We start from the raw sequence: 13,847 nt of genomic DNA, 5'->3' as shown, positions 1-13,847 counted from the left end.
ACAATGTTATACATTAGCAAGAGCGCTAGATGGCAGCACTTTTATAACAATGTTATACATTAGCAAGAGCACTAGATGGCAGCACTTTTATAACAATGTTATACATTAGCAAGAGCACTAGATGGCAGCACTTTTATAACAATGTTATACATTAGCAGGAGCACTAGATGGCAGCACTTTTATAACAATGTTATACATTAGCAAGAGCACTAGATGGCAGCACTTTTATAACAGTGTTATACATTAGCAAGAGCGCTAGATGGCAGCACTTTTATAACAATGTTATACATTAGCAAGAGCACTAGATGGCAGCACTTTTATAACAATGTTATACATTAGCAAGAGCACTAGATGGCAGCAGTTTTATAACAATGTTATACATTAGCAAGAGCACTAGATGGCAGCACTTTTATAACAATGTTATACATTAGCAAGAGCACTAGATGGCAGCACTTTTATAACAATGTTATACATTAGCAAGAGCACTAGATGGCAGCACTTTTATAACAATGTTATACATTAGCAAGAGCACTAGATGGCAGCAGTTTTATAACAATGTTATACATTAGCAAGAGCACTAGATGGCAGCACTTTTATAACAATGTTATACATTAGCAAAAGCACTAGATGGCAGCACTTTTATAACAATGTTATACATTAGCAAGAGCACTAGATGGAAGCACTTTTATAACAATGTTATACATTAGCAAGAGCGCTAGAGGGCAGCACTTTTATAACAATGTTATACATTAACAAGAGCGCTAGATGGCAGCACTTTTATAACAATGTTATACATTAGCAGGAGCACTAGATGGCAGCACTTTTATAACAATGTTATACATTAGCAAGAGCGCTAGATGGCAACACTTTTATAACAATGTTATACATTAGCAAGAGCGCTAGATGGCAGCACTTTTATAACAATGTTATACATTAACAAGATCACTAGATGGCAGCACTTTTAGAACAATGTTATACATTAGTAAGAGCACTAGATGGCAGCACTTTTATAACATTGTTATACATTAGCAAGAGCATTAGATGGCAGCACTTTTATAACAATGTTATACATTAGCAAGAGCGCTAGATGGCAGCACTTTTATAACAATGTTATACATTAACAAGATCACTAGATGGCAGCACTTTTATAACAATGTTATACATTAGCAAGAGCGCTAGATGGCAGCACTTTTATAACAATGTTATACATTAGCAAGAGCACTAAATGGTAGCAGTTTTATAACAATGTTATACATTAGCAAGATCACTAGATGGCAGCACTTTTATAACAATGTTATACTTTAGCAAGAGCACTAGATGGCAACACTTTTATAATAATGTTATACATTAGCAAGAGCACTAGATGGCAGCACTTTTATAACAATGTTATACTTTAGCAAGAGCACTAGATGGCAACACTTTTATAATAATGTTATACATTAGCAAGAGCACTAGATGGCAGCACTTTTATACAATGTTATACATTAGCAAGAGCACTAGATGGCAGCACTTTTATACAATGTTATACATTAGCAAGAGCACTAGATGGCAGCACTTTTATAACAATGTTATACATTAGCAAGAGCACTAGATGGCAGCACTTTTATACAATGTTATACATTAGCAAGAGCACTAGATGGTAGCAGTTTTATAACAATGTTATACATTAGCAAGAGCACTAGATGGCAGCACTTTTTTATAACAATGTTATACATTAGCAAGAGCACTAGATGGCAGCACTTTTATAACAATGTTATACATTAGCAAGAGCACTAGATGGCAGCACTTTTATAACAATGTTATACATTAGCAAGAGCACTAGATGGCAGCAGTTTTATAACAATGTTATACATTAGCAAGAGCACTAAATGGCAGCACTTTTATACAATGTTATACATTAGCAAGAGCGCTAGATGGCAGCAGTTTTATAACAATGTTATACATTAGCAAGAGGGCTAGATGGCAGCACTTTTATACAATGTTATACATTAGCAAGAGCGCTAAATGGCAGCAGTTTTATAACAATGTTATACATTAGCAAGAGCACTAGATGGCAGCACTTTTATAACAATGTTATACAATAGCAAGAGCACTAGATGGTAGCAGTTTTATAACAATGTTATACATTAGCAAGAGCACTAGATGGCAGCAGTTTTATACAATGTTATACATTAGCAAGAGCACTAGATGGCAGCACTTTTATACAATGTTATACATTAGCAAGAGCGCTAGATGCCAGCACTTTAATAACAATGTTATACATTAGCAAGAGCACTAGATGGCAGCACTTTTATAACAATGTTATACATTAGCAAGAGCACTAGATGGTAACAGTTTTATAACAATGTTATACATTAGCAAGAGCACTAGATGGCAGCACTTTTATAATAATGTTATACATTAGCAAGAGCACTAGATGGCAGCACTTTTATAACAATGTTATACATTAGCAAGAGCACTAGATGGCAGCACTTTTATAACAATGTTATACATTAGCAAGAGCACTAGATGGCAGCACTTTTATAACAATGTTATACATTAACAAGAGCGCTAGATGGCAGCACTTTTATAACAATGTTATACATTAGCAAGAGCGCTAGATGGCAGCACTTTTATAACAATGTTATACATTAGCAAGAGCGCTAGATGGCAGCACTTTTATAACAATGTTATACATTAGCAAGAGCGCTAGATGGCAGCACTTTTATAACAATGTTATACATTAGCAAGAGCACTAGATGGCAGCACTTTTATAACAATGTTATACATTAGCAAGAGTGCTAGATGGAAGCACTTTTATAACAATGTTATACATTAGCAAGAGCGCTAGATGGCAGCACTTTTATAACAATGTTATACATTAGCAAGAGCGCTAGATGGCAGCACTTTTATAACAATGTTATACATTAGCAAGAGCGCTAGATGGCAGCACTTTTATAACAATGTTATACATTAGCAAGAGCACTAGATGGCAGCACTTTTATAACAATGTTATACATTAGCAAGAGCGCTAGATGGCAGCACTTTTATAACAATGTTATACATTAGCAAGAGCACTAGATGGCAGCACTTTTATAACAATGTTATACATTAGCAAGAGCACTAGATGGCAGCACTTTTATAACAATGTTATACATTAGCAAGAGCGCTAGATGGCAGCAGTTTTATAACAATGTTATACATTAGCAAGAACACTAGATGGCAGCACTTTTATAACAATATTATACATTAGCAAGAGCGCTAGATGGCAGCACTATTTCCTGTCATGTGTGAACCCTACCTACTTAGGTATCTCTTCAACAAAGAATAACATGAGAATTAAGTAAATTTGATGACAGAAGTAAATTGGAAACTTTTTTTAAATTGTATTCTCTATTTGAAGTTCAGATTGTTGCTCGCATTGGGTGAGTGCTCGTACAAAAACTTTTTACTTTCAACTTGTAATACAAGCACTACCCGACGCGCACAAAAATCTTGCTTGTAGCAAATTTAACGTGTGAGCGATAATTTGCGCTCCACTCGTAATCTAGCACAAAGTGGGCAAGTATTTTTTTCTTACTGGTAAACTGTATTGGTATTTTTATTTAATTATATGTTTAGCAAACTAATCATATGGTATCCAAAATAAATAAATAAATAATTGACGCCATCTCAAATTTGTCAAACATAATTTTTTAACTGTAACTTTTGTTAACACCTAACTTATTGTAACATTACCTTATGTGCATTTATACTTTCTCTGCAGACTACTAATGAAATTGCGCTGGCATATAAAAATCCAGGTATGTTGCACACCAATATTTTGATGCTCATTGAATATAAGATTTAAACTTATTTGTCATATGTTAGTGGATCAGATGGAGTGTGCAATTTTAAGACACTTTTCAATTTATTTCTGTTAGCTAATATTCTTCACTCTCTTGGCATTCTTTGCTAAAAAAAAGCATACCTAGGTAGGCTTAGGATCAGCAATAGGAACTAGCTGGTGAATGTTGGCAACAAACATAAGCCTTTTGTCTTCATCTGAAAATTACAAGGGGGCGCCCCATAGTGTTAACCCATACTATCAACCCAGATAAAAACAGTATAAAATATCCACAATGGCTACTCACACTGTTGTTGGCACCAAATGAAATTTAGTGCATATCGAGCGAGCTGGTATTCAGAGGCTCCAGTTGACTGCTGTCAACACAATATCACTGACTCTTCCAAACCAGGGAATGCTCCACCTGGAATATAAACACAGCTTAAAATGCACATTAACCCCCTCATGTCAGGGGCAAGTGTTTGACATCGGAACACTTGATGGAAAAACAAATCATGTGATCGCCAATGCGATCAAGGGATTTCAAGGCTGGTATCGGATCATGGGGGACTATGTACAATGTAAGGCATGCCCCCGAGTCTGATTTTTCATTAACTTAAAGAGGAGGCTTCAGGACACCATATAGGGTAGGATATACCATGACACCCTAACTGCGTTAAAGCACTGTAGGAATGTCATGGAATGTCCTATTGGCGTAAAGTGGATAAAATAGTAATTATTTTACCAATACAAAACATTAGGTACAGTAGCTTTATAGGACAAATAGACATTTCCACCAAATGCAGTGTAAGAGTAGTTCCCTTGGTTGTTTGCTGGAACCAGTTCCACAGGAGCTATGTTGTAAGCTCAGGACAAGTACAAGCCTGAATTAGGTCCAGAGGATAACAGCAGTTACCAGCAGCAAGGGAATAACCAGAAGAGTTGTCAGTAGTTAGGTCAGTGTTCAGTGCTAGGATAGAAGTCAGGAACCTAACAACAAGCAGAAGAGTAATCTGAAGTACTGTTCCAGGGGTCAGCAGCAAATGAATAACCAGAAGAGTTGTCAGTAGTCAGGTCAGTATTCAGTGCTAGGATACAAGTCAGGAACCTAACAACAAGCAGAAGAGTAATCTGAAGTACTGTTCCAGGGGTCAGCAGCAAATGAATAACCAGAAGAGTTGCCGGTAGTCAGGTTAGTGTTCAGTGCTAGGACAGAAGTCAGGAACCTAATGTCAAGCAGAAGAATGATCTTAAAGGGCCAGTCTAGTCAAAATTAAACTTTCATTATTCAGATAGGACTTGTAATTTTAATCAACCTTCCAATTTACTTTTATCATCAAATTTGCTTTTTTCTTTTGATATTCTTAGTTGAAACTAAACCTAGGTAGGCTCATATGCTAATTTCTAAGCCCTTGAAGGCTGCCTCTAATCACATGCTTTTTAAATTCCTTTTCAACACAAGGAGACAAAAAGTACACGTGGGCCATATAGATAACACTGTGTTCAGGCACAGAAAGTTATTTAAGATTTAGCCCAACACAATGCTATCTGCAAGACAATAGATAATAAACAGTCACAGTCATTTGATCAGGGGGCTGGAAGAATGTTCTTAGATACAAGGTAATCACAGAGCTAAAAAGTATATTAATATAACTATGTTGGTTATGCAAAACTGGGGAAAGGGTAATAAAGGGATTATCTATCTTTTAAAACAATAACAATTCTATTGTAGACTGTCTCTTTAAGTACTGTTCCAGAGGTCAGCAGCAAGGGAATAACCAGAAGAGTTGTCAGTAGTCAGGTTAGTGTTCAGTGCTAGGATAGAAGTCAGGAACCTAATGTCAAGCAGAAGAGTGATCTGAAGTACTGTTCCAGGGGTCAGCAGCAAGGAAATAACCAGAAGAGGTTTCAGTAGTCAGGTCAGTGTCCAGTGCTAGGATAAAAGTCAGGAACCTAACATCAAGCAGAAGAGTTATCTGAAGTACTGTTCCAGGGGTCAGCAGCAAGGGAATAACCAGAAGAGTTGTCAGTAGTCAGGTCAGTGTTCAGTGCTAGGATAGAAGTCAGGAACCTAACGTCAAGCAGAAGAATAATCTGAAGTACTGTTCCAGGAGTTAGCAGCAAGGGAATAACGAGAATGGGAGTTGTCAGTAGTCAGGTCAGTGTCCAGTGCTAGGATTTAAGTCTGGAACCTAACATCAAGCAGAAGAGTTATCTGAAGTACTGTTCCAGAGGTCAGCAGCAAGGGAATAACCAGAAGAGTTGTCAGTAGTCAGGTCAGTGTTCAGTGCTAGGTAAGAAGTCAGGAACCTAATGTCAAGCATAAGAGTAATCTGAAATACTGTTCCAGGGGTCAGCAGCAAGGGAATAACGAGAAGGGGAGTTGTCAGTAGTTAGGTCAGTATTCAGTGCTAGGATAGAAGTCAGGAACCTAACCTCAAGCAGAAGAGTAATCTGAAGTACTGTTCCAAGGGTCAGCAGCAAGGGAATAACCAGAAGAGGTGTCAGTAGTCAGGTCAGTGTTTAGTGCTAGGATAGAAGTCAAGAACCTGTCAAGCAGAAGAGTTATCTGAAGTACTGTTCCAGGGGTCAGCAGCAAGGGAATAACCAGAAGAGGTGTCAGTAGTCAGGTCAGTGTTCAGTGCTAGGATAGAAGTCAGGAACCTGTCAAGCAGAAGAGTTATCTGAAGTACTGTTCCAGGGGTCTGCAGCAAGGAAATAACCAGAGGAGTTGTCAGTAGTCAGGTCAGTGTTCAGTGCTAGGTAAGAAGTCAGGAACCTAATGTCAAGCATAAGAGTAATCTGAAATACTGTTCCAGGGGTCAGCAGCAAGAGAATAACGAGAAGGGGAGTTGTCAGTAGTTAGGTCAGTATTCAGTGCTAGGATAGAAGTCAGGAACCTAACCTCAAGCAGAAGAGTAATCTGAAGTACTGTTCCAGGGGTCAGCAGCAAGGGAATAACCAGAAGAGGTGTCAGTAGTCAGGTCAGTGTTTAGTGCTAGGATAGAAGTCAAGAACCTGTCAAGCAGAAGAGTTATCTGAAGTACTGTTCCAGGGGTCAGCAGCAAGGGAATAACCAGAAGAGGTGTCAGTAGTCAGGTCAGTGTTCAGTGCTAGGATAAAAGTCAGGAACCTGTCAAGCAGAAGAGTAATCTGAAGTACTGTTCCAGGGCCCAGCAGCCTGGTGGATCCAATTACAACATAGTGCAGGATGTGCTGTGTTCATCCCTATCAGCAGTGCTAAGCCTATGCATTTAGTGCAGCACTGGCTTCAAAGCTTTCAGTATGTCGCACCCCCGGATCCTCACAGTGATTCTGCTGCTCAACTTAAGTCAAACTCCTACCGCGCTCCAGTGAGCCTTTAGGGACAGGACATTGAGATTATTTATAGTAGACTGCAGCTAGCAATGCCCTGCAATCCTCTCTAGTTTCAAAAAAGTTAAGATGTTTTTAAACACTTAAAGGGACAGTCTACACCAGAATTATTAGTGTTTAAAAATATAGATAATTCCTTTATTACCCATTCCCCAGTTTTGCATAACCAACGCTGTTATATTAATATACTTTTTACCTCTGTGATTACCTTGTATCTAAGCCTCTGCAGACTGCCCCCTTATTTCAGTTCTTTTGACAGACTTGCATTTTAGCCAATCAGTGCTGACTCATAAACAACTCCACGGGCGTGAGCACAATGTTATATATACCTGTGAACTAACACCCTCTAGCTGTGAAAAACTGGCAAATGCATTGAAATAAGAGGCGGCCTTCAAGGGCTTCGAAATTAGCATATGAGCTTACCTAGGTTTAGCTTTCAACAAAGAATACCAAAAGAACAAAGTAAATTTGAAGCTAAAAGTGAATCGGAAAGTTGTTTAAAATTGCATGCCCTCTGAGTCATGAAAGTTTAATTTTGACTGGACTGTCCCTTTTAGCTTACAGATTTAAAAGGAAATCAAGAATTATGCTTGACTTGCTGTAATAATCTAACAAAAACATTCAGAAGTTTTCAGAGTATTTTCAGCTAGATTTAATAAATCTTTTTATTTATATCGTTTTTTAAGAATTAGCAAATACTTTAACAATAAGCATTGGCTTACAATTTATTAAACTGTGCAACTTGGATCAATCATTAGAACGGAATGAGAACATGATACTTGACTGTATATATGTGTCTCCAAATGGAATTTCCAGTTAGCTGTGCACAAATTTAAAGGGCTAAGGAAGTGTTGTGATAGTGGTAGCTGACCTGTAATGGGATTGGCCAGCTTCTACTAAGGCATGCTGGTAGGTTTAGTGCTCTCCAGTTTTATTTCCTAGGGCTGCGGATTATAGCTATAGTCTTGATGATATGTTTACATTAAAGGGTCAGGAAGATGAGGGTCTAAAACTAGCATTGTTGCATGGGGCAGATTAAAAATTACCCATAAAGGTGAAAGAGAGAAAAGGTGTCTTTTTAAGGAGGTTTTATATTTACAAAAGCATGAACATTAAAATGACACACCTATATAAAAATTATTAAAGTAAGAAAAGCATATTATTATTATTATTATTAATATTATAAATAATAATTATAAAAATAATAATAGTTGAACTTTTGGGGATATTTTGAGGGGCACTGCCCTCACTGCCCCAATGGACCAACCACCACTAAAAAAATAATGTGTGCAGTATGAAAGTTAAAGTAATTTGAAGAGGTTTTTTTAAATGGCCCGTTCTGTCTGAATCATGAATGTTAGTTTGACTTTAGTATCCCTTTGTTTAACTCTGTTAAGTAGTTAACTATGGAGTCATTTGAAATTTAGCTCCCCTTTTCTGGCAAAAGTGTGCAATTCCTTTAAAGGAACATTGAACACTTTGAGATGGGAATATAAAATGATACATTTTATATATATATAAAGTCTGCAACAAAATTTAATTATTTATTTATTTTGTCCACTTTTCCTGTAATTCCATTCTAAAATAATGAGCTTTTCCGTTCCTGTTAGAAATGGAAGTGCAGAACACTGTTATATTCCACACAGCCATTGGCTGCACACTCTAGTGACCTATTTATAACTGTCCCTAATTGGCCATAGCAGAGAAGGTAACCTAAGTTACAACATGGCAACTTCCATTGTTTTATAGACACTAAGGGGGAGATTTATCAAGCAGCCAATGCTGCTTGCTCTGCCGACGATTCCGGCTCGCCGGCAACATAAGTTAAGAAGCAGCGGTCTTAAGACCACTGCTCCTTAACTCATTTGCCACCTCTTAGGTGGCAGACTGCAATCATCCTGATCCGATCAAGATGATTGACACCCCCTAGTGGCCGATTGGCCGCGAATGTGCAGGGGGCGGCATTGCACAAGCATTTCACCAGAAATGTTTGCGTAATGTTAAATGCCGACAGCGTATGCTGTCGGCATTTAGCGATGCAGGGCGGACATGATCTGCTATAGCGAATCATGTCCGCCTGGGGTATGATAAATCTGCCCCTAAAACTTTACACTTATTTTGTCAATATTTAAACAGCTAATAATGAAACTTGTAGGACTCAGTTGTATAAAATCATGCACTTACTGCTATTCTCACTTCAAATGCAACCCCTTAATGACCAGCGACATATCATGTACGTCACTGGTCTTCATATGGGGGTGCCGGTGGCGGCAAAACCGCACTATTTTAGCAAGCCTTTTTCGGAGAGAGGGAGGGAGGTAATGGTAAGACCCACGCTATTATAGCCACAAATCCCATAACGACCAGCGTCTTACAGGGTAAGTCGCGGTCGTAAACAGAAGTCAGTCAAAAGTTACATGTATGCTAAATCAGTAATGCAGTATATCTAGAAACAGCTGATAATGGCATATACCATGGACATCTCTATGTAGAAAAAAAAGATATTTCATCTCAACATTTTGTCACCTCAGCACAGTATGAGCAGTTTGAGAAGTTATCCTTCAGCTACTATTTTTACTGTTATTTGCAGGGTGGACAAAAAAAACAGCCAATCAGTATAATCAGTGCTGCGGTCACACTTTGCTTTACTGAGATCTTGTTCCCATAATCTCTCAAGAATTCTATAAGGAGGAAATAAGGTGATTGTGTCTCCACATGCCAGACGCATGCTCTGTTACAAGTCCTACAACAAGCGTCCTGATTGGCTGCTAAAAACCTCTTTACAATAGGATGTGGCTACTAAATGCATTTTAAGGGAAAACATCTTCCTTTTTTACATAGAGATGGTTAATTTCTAGTCAGTTTTTACAGATAAACTTCAGCACTTTTTATGCAAAAAAATAATATTTTTTACAATTGTTAATGTCTGCTCTTCCATATACATCAAATAAAAAAAAATATTAACAGTTCCTTTAATGCTCATAAATTAATAAAACCTGAAAATATATCCACTGTGTCTTGATGCACATTAAAGTTAAAGGGACAGTACATTTATATTATGAATATTAAAGAGTAACCTATAAACATTTTTGTACAACTGGACCTTAAAGGGACAGTATACACCAATTTTCATATAACTGCATGTAATAGACACTACTATAAAGAAGAATATGCACAGATATTGATCTAAAAATCCAATATTAAACCTTTTAAAAAATTACCCACAAGCTCCCAGTTTAGCACTGTTGATGAGGTTAGGCAGGGACACCCACTGAAAGGGGCTGGGAAATCAGGAAATTCAAATACTCTCCTCCCCTTTCTCTGTATATGAACAGACAGATTATACAAACAGAAGCCAGCAGGAGCTTGTATACGCGCGTCTACATCTGATATTTTCGCACTTGCTCAGGAGTCTTAAAATCAGCACAATGTTATTAAAACAATAAGCAAAACTATACATTGTTAAAAAACAAACTCCCAGATGGGTTATATAAATTGATTAACTACAAAACATTTATGCAATGAAAAATCTAGCGTACAATGACCCTTTAAGGACTGATTGCTCACTGGCTGATAAGTAGAACTCAATATTATACATACTGGCTCATTTGTATGTCATTGAAACCACATACTGAAGTTCCTTGTTTTTTTTTTATTGCAGATATGACACATAATAATGTGGAAAAACCTAGAGCACATTTAACAGGTATTTATAACATAATTAAGCGTTTCAAATTAACATTTTTAATTTGGCAATACACATTCCCTTAGCTTAACAGAATAACAGGTTTGATTACTACATTTTTAGGTAATACGGTCTTATAGTAAAAGAGTGACGTTCAAAGATTTTTTAAAATATTTTATTACAAATTGTTTTGACAAATATAATAGTGATATAGATAGTAAGATAGATAGAGAGAGATCATTTCAATTTAAGACCCCCAAACTATGATAAAATTAAAAAAAAGTTAGGGGATTTACTTTATGAGGACGTCAAAGTCAATTATTGCAAGAAATCTGCTCTTCAACAAGTGATACCAAAAGAACAAAACAAATTTGATAATAGAAGTAAATTGGAAAGTTGTTTAAAATGTTATGTTCTTTCTGAACCATGAAGTATTAAGATAAAGTCCTCAGCAGAAAAATATATAACTCACCTACCACCATACATCCAATTAAGATGGTAAAGGTGGAATGCTACGATTACCCATACCATATAGGGTATAAATCACAGTGGACTGAATGAGAGACAATAATGACTAAGATCCCAAAAAATCCCACCTGAGAGGGAGTGGAAATGGGTAGCTAACTGGACAAGGGGTGGTCCGTTTGAGAGTCTTGAGAGTGACTATATATTGAGAGTGACTATATTTTGAGAGTGACTATATTCACACCACTATTGTACAGTGACTATATTCGCACCACTATTGTACAGTGACTATATTCACACCACTATTGTACAGTGACTATATTCACACAACTATTGTACAGTGACTATATTCGCACCACTATTGTACAGTGACTATATTCACACCACTATTGTACAGTGACTATATTCACACCACTATTGTACAGTGACTATATTCACACCACTATTGTACAGTGATTATATTCACACCACTATTGTACAGTGACTATATTCACCACTATTGTACAGTGACTATATTCACACCACTATTGTACAGTGATTATATTCACACCACTATTGTACAGTGACTATATTCACCACTATTGTACAGTGACTATATTCACACCACTATTGTACAGTGACTATATTCACACCACTATTGTACAGTGATTATATTCACACCACTATTGTACAGTGACTATATTCACACCACTATTGTACAGTGATTATATTCACACCACTATTGTACAGTGACTATATTCACCACTATTGTACAGTGACTATTTTCACACCACTATTGTACAGTGATTATATTCACACCACTATTGTACAGTGACTATATTCACCACTATTGTACAGTGACTATATTCACACCACTATTGTACAGTGACTATATTCACACCACTATTGTACAGTGATTATATTCACACCACTATTGTACAGTGACTATATTCACACCACTATTGTACAGTGATTATTTTTCATAAGTGACCTACTAAATAACAGTGGCTCTTGATATCTCCAAATGATGCCCCCTGCAATCAACCCTAGGTGTGTTTGTATTGGGGTGGTCATTGTTAATTGAGGTATGGGTATCTTTTCAGCCAGTAAAAAGATGGTCACTGATTAGGGCACTAGGACATCAAAGTTATAGTTATCTGAGGTAGGGAGGACACAGTTATGATAGAGGTAAATTGGAAATAGTTTTAAAATTGAATGTTCTATCTGAATCATGAAGTATTAACATAAAGAGGCCGATTTATCAAATGTCTGTCGGACCTGATCCGACAGTGCAGATCAGGTCCGACAGACATCGCTGAATGCGGAGAGCAATACGCTCTCCGTATTCAGCATTGCACCAGCAGCTCTTGTGAGCTGCTGGTGCAATGCCGCCCGCTGCAGACTCGCGCCCAATCGGCCACCAGCATAGGGGTGTCAATCAACCCGATCGGGTTGAATTGTGGCGCTCTCTGTCCGCCTCATCAGAGCAGGCGGACAGGTTATGGAGCAGCGGGCTTTAGACCACTGCTTCATAACTGCTGTTTCTGGCGAGTCTGAAGACTCGCCAGAAACACGGGCCCACAAGCTCCATCCAGAGCTTGATAAATGGCCTCAAAGTTCCATATTTTATTTAGCTCAACAAACAAAGTCTTTGTACGGTTTGGTGTTTAAAAGATGACTTTAAAATGAATGTTATTGGTTTCCGAGCAGCTAACAAAATAAAATTCCCATTAGGCACAAAGCAAGATTATTCAAGTCAGCAGAACCAAACTCTACAGTGGGAGCATTATCGTGGACTGGCCTTCACCGAATTTGGGATGGAATATAGCAACAGATCTCTGCACATTCCGAAAACAGGGTACTATTACATTTATGCGCAAGTATCTTTTCGTTCAGTTGGCTATGAATGCAGCGCTAACGATCAGAAGGCAAGTAGGAAAAAATTCATTTCTCAGATGATTGCAAAGATAAATGATAACTACCCGGAACCAGAGGTTTTGCTTAGTGGGACTAAGTCACTTTGTGAAAAGGAAAGTGAGATGCACCATCCTATCTATTTGGGAGCTCTTCTTTACATGATGGAAGGGGACCAGATTATGGTGAACGTAAGCGATATCAAACTCGTTGATGTCACTGTGGAACACAGAACTTACTTTGGAGCGTTTCTGGTATAGCCAGGAACAGAAATATACATTAACTATGAACTGATACAAACCATGTTAATACTGTACAGTGATGTGTTGTAAAGTTTATATTTCAGGGTTTTTTTCCTTTGTACTTTTATAGCACCTTATTTAAATATAATTTTGAAACAAATGTGTTAGGTATTATGCCAAATGCTATATAACTAATTGACTTAGGTTAATTTATTTTTTATTTTTTGGGGGGGGGCGAGGGGCAAGGGAGGGGTTGCAATACATATTAAGAACTATTGTTGCACTTAACTTAATTTTTTCAGGTTTCGTATTAAAGGTACAAAAACATAAAAAAATTAAACATTCATAATTCAGATTAAGCATATCATTATAAAGTGCCTTT

General features: G+C 37.4%; 1 protein-coding gene across 1 annotated transcript in view; it reads left to right on the top strand.

The window, feature by feature from the left end:
- The window catches only part of TNFSF15 (TNF superfamily member 15), a 21,392-nt gene extending 7,909 nt beyond the window's left edge, over positions 1–13,483 (top strand). Inside the window, exons 2-4 of the mRNA XM_053695676.1 lie at positions 3,746–3,782; positions 10,842–10,886; positions 13,044–13,483. Coding sequence (XP_053551651.1) covers positions 3,746–3,782; positions 10,842–10,886; positions 13,044–13,483 — 522 coding nt within the window. The remainder of the gene's footprint in view (positions 1–3,745; positions 3,783–10,841; positions 10,887–13,043) is intronic.
- The last annotated feature ends 364 nt before the right edge of the window (positions 13,484–13,847 follow it).

The sequence above is a fragment of the Bombina bombina genome, chromosome 12, assembly GCF_027579735.1.
Source record: "Bombina bombina isolate aBomBom1 chromosome 12, aBomBom1.pri, whole genome shotgun sequence".
Lineage (NCBI taxonomy): Eukaryota > Metazoa > Chordata > Amphibia > Anura > Bombinatoridae > Bombina > Bombina bombina.
The sequence above is the reverse complement of the archived record's forward strand: the minus strand, read 5'-3'. Positions and strand labels throughout refer to the sequence as shown.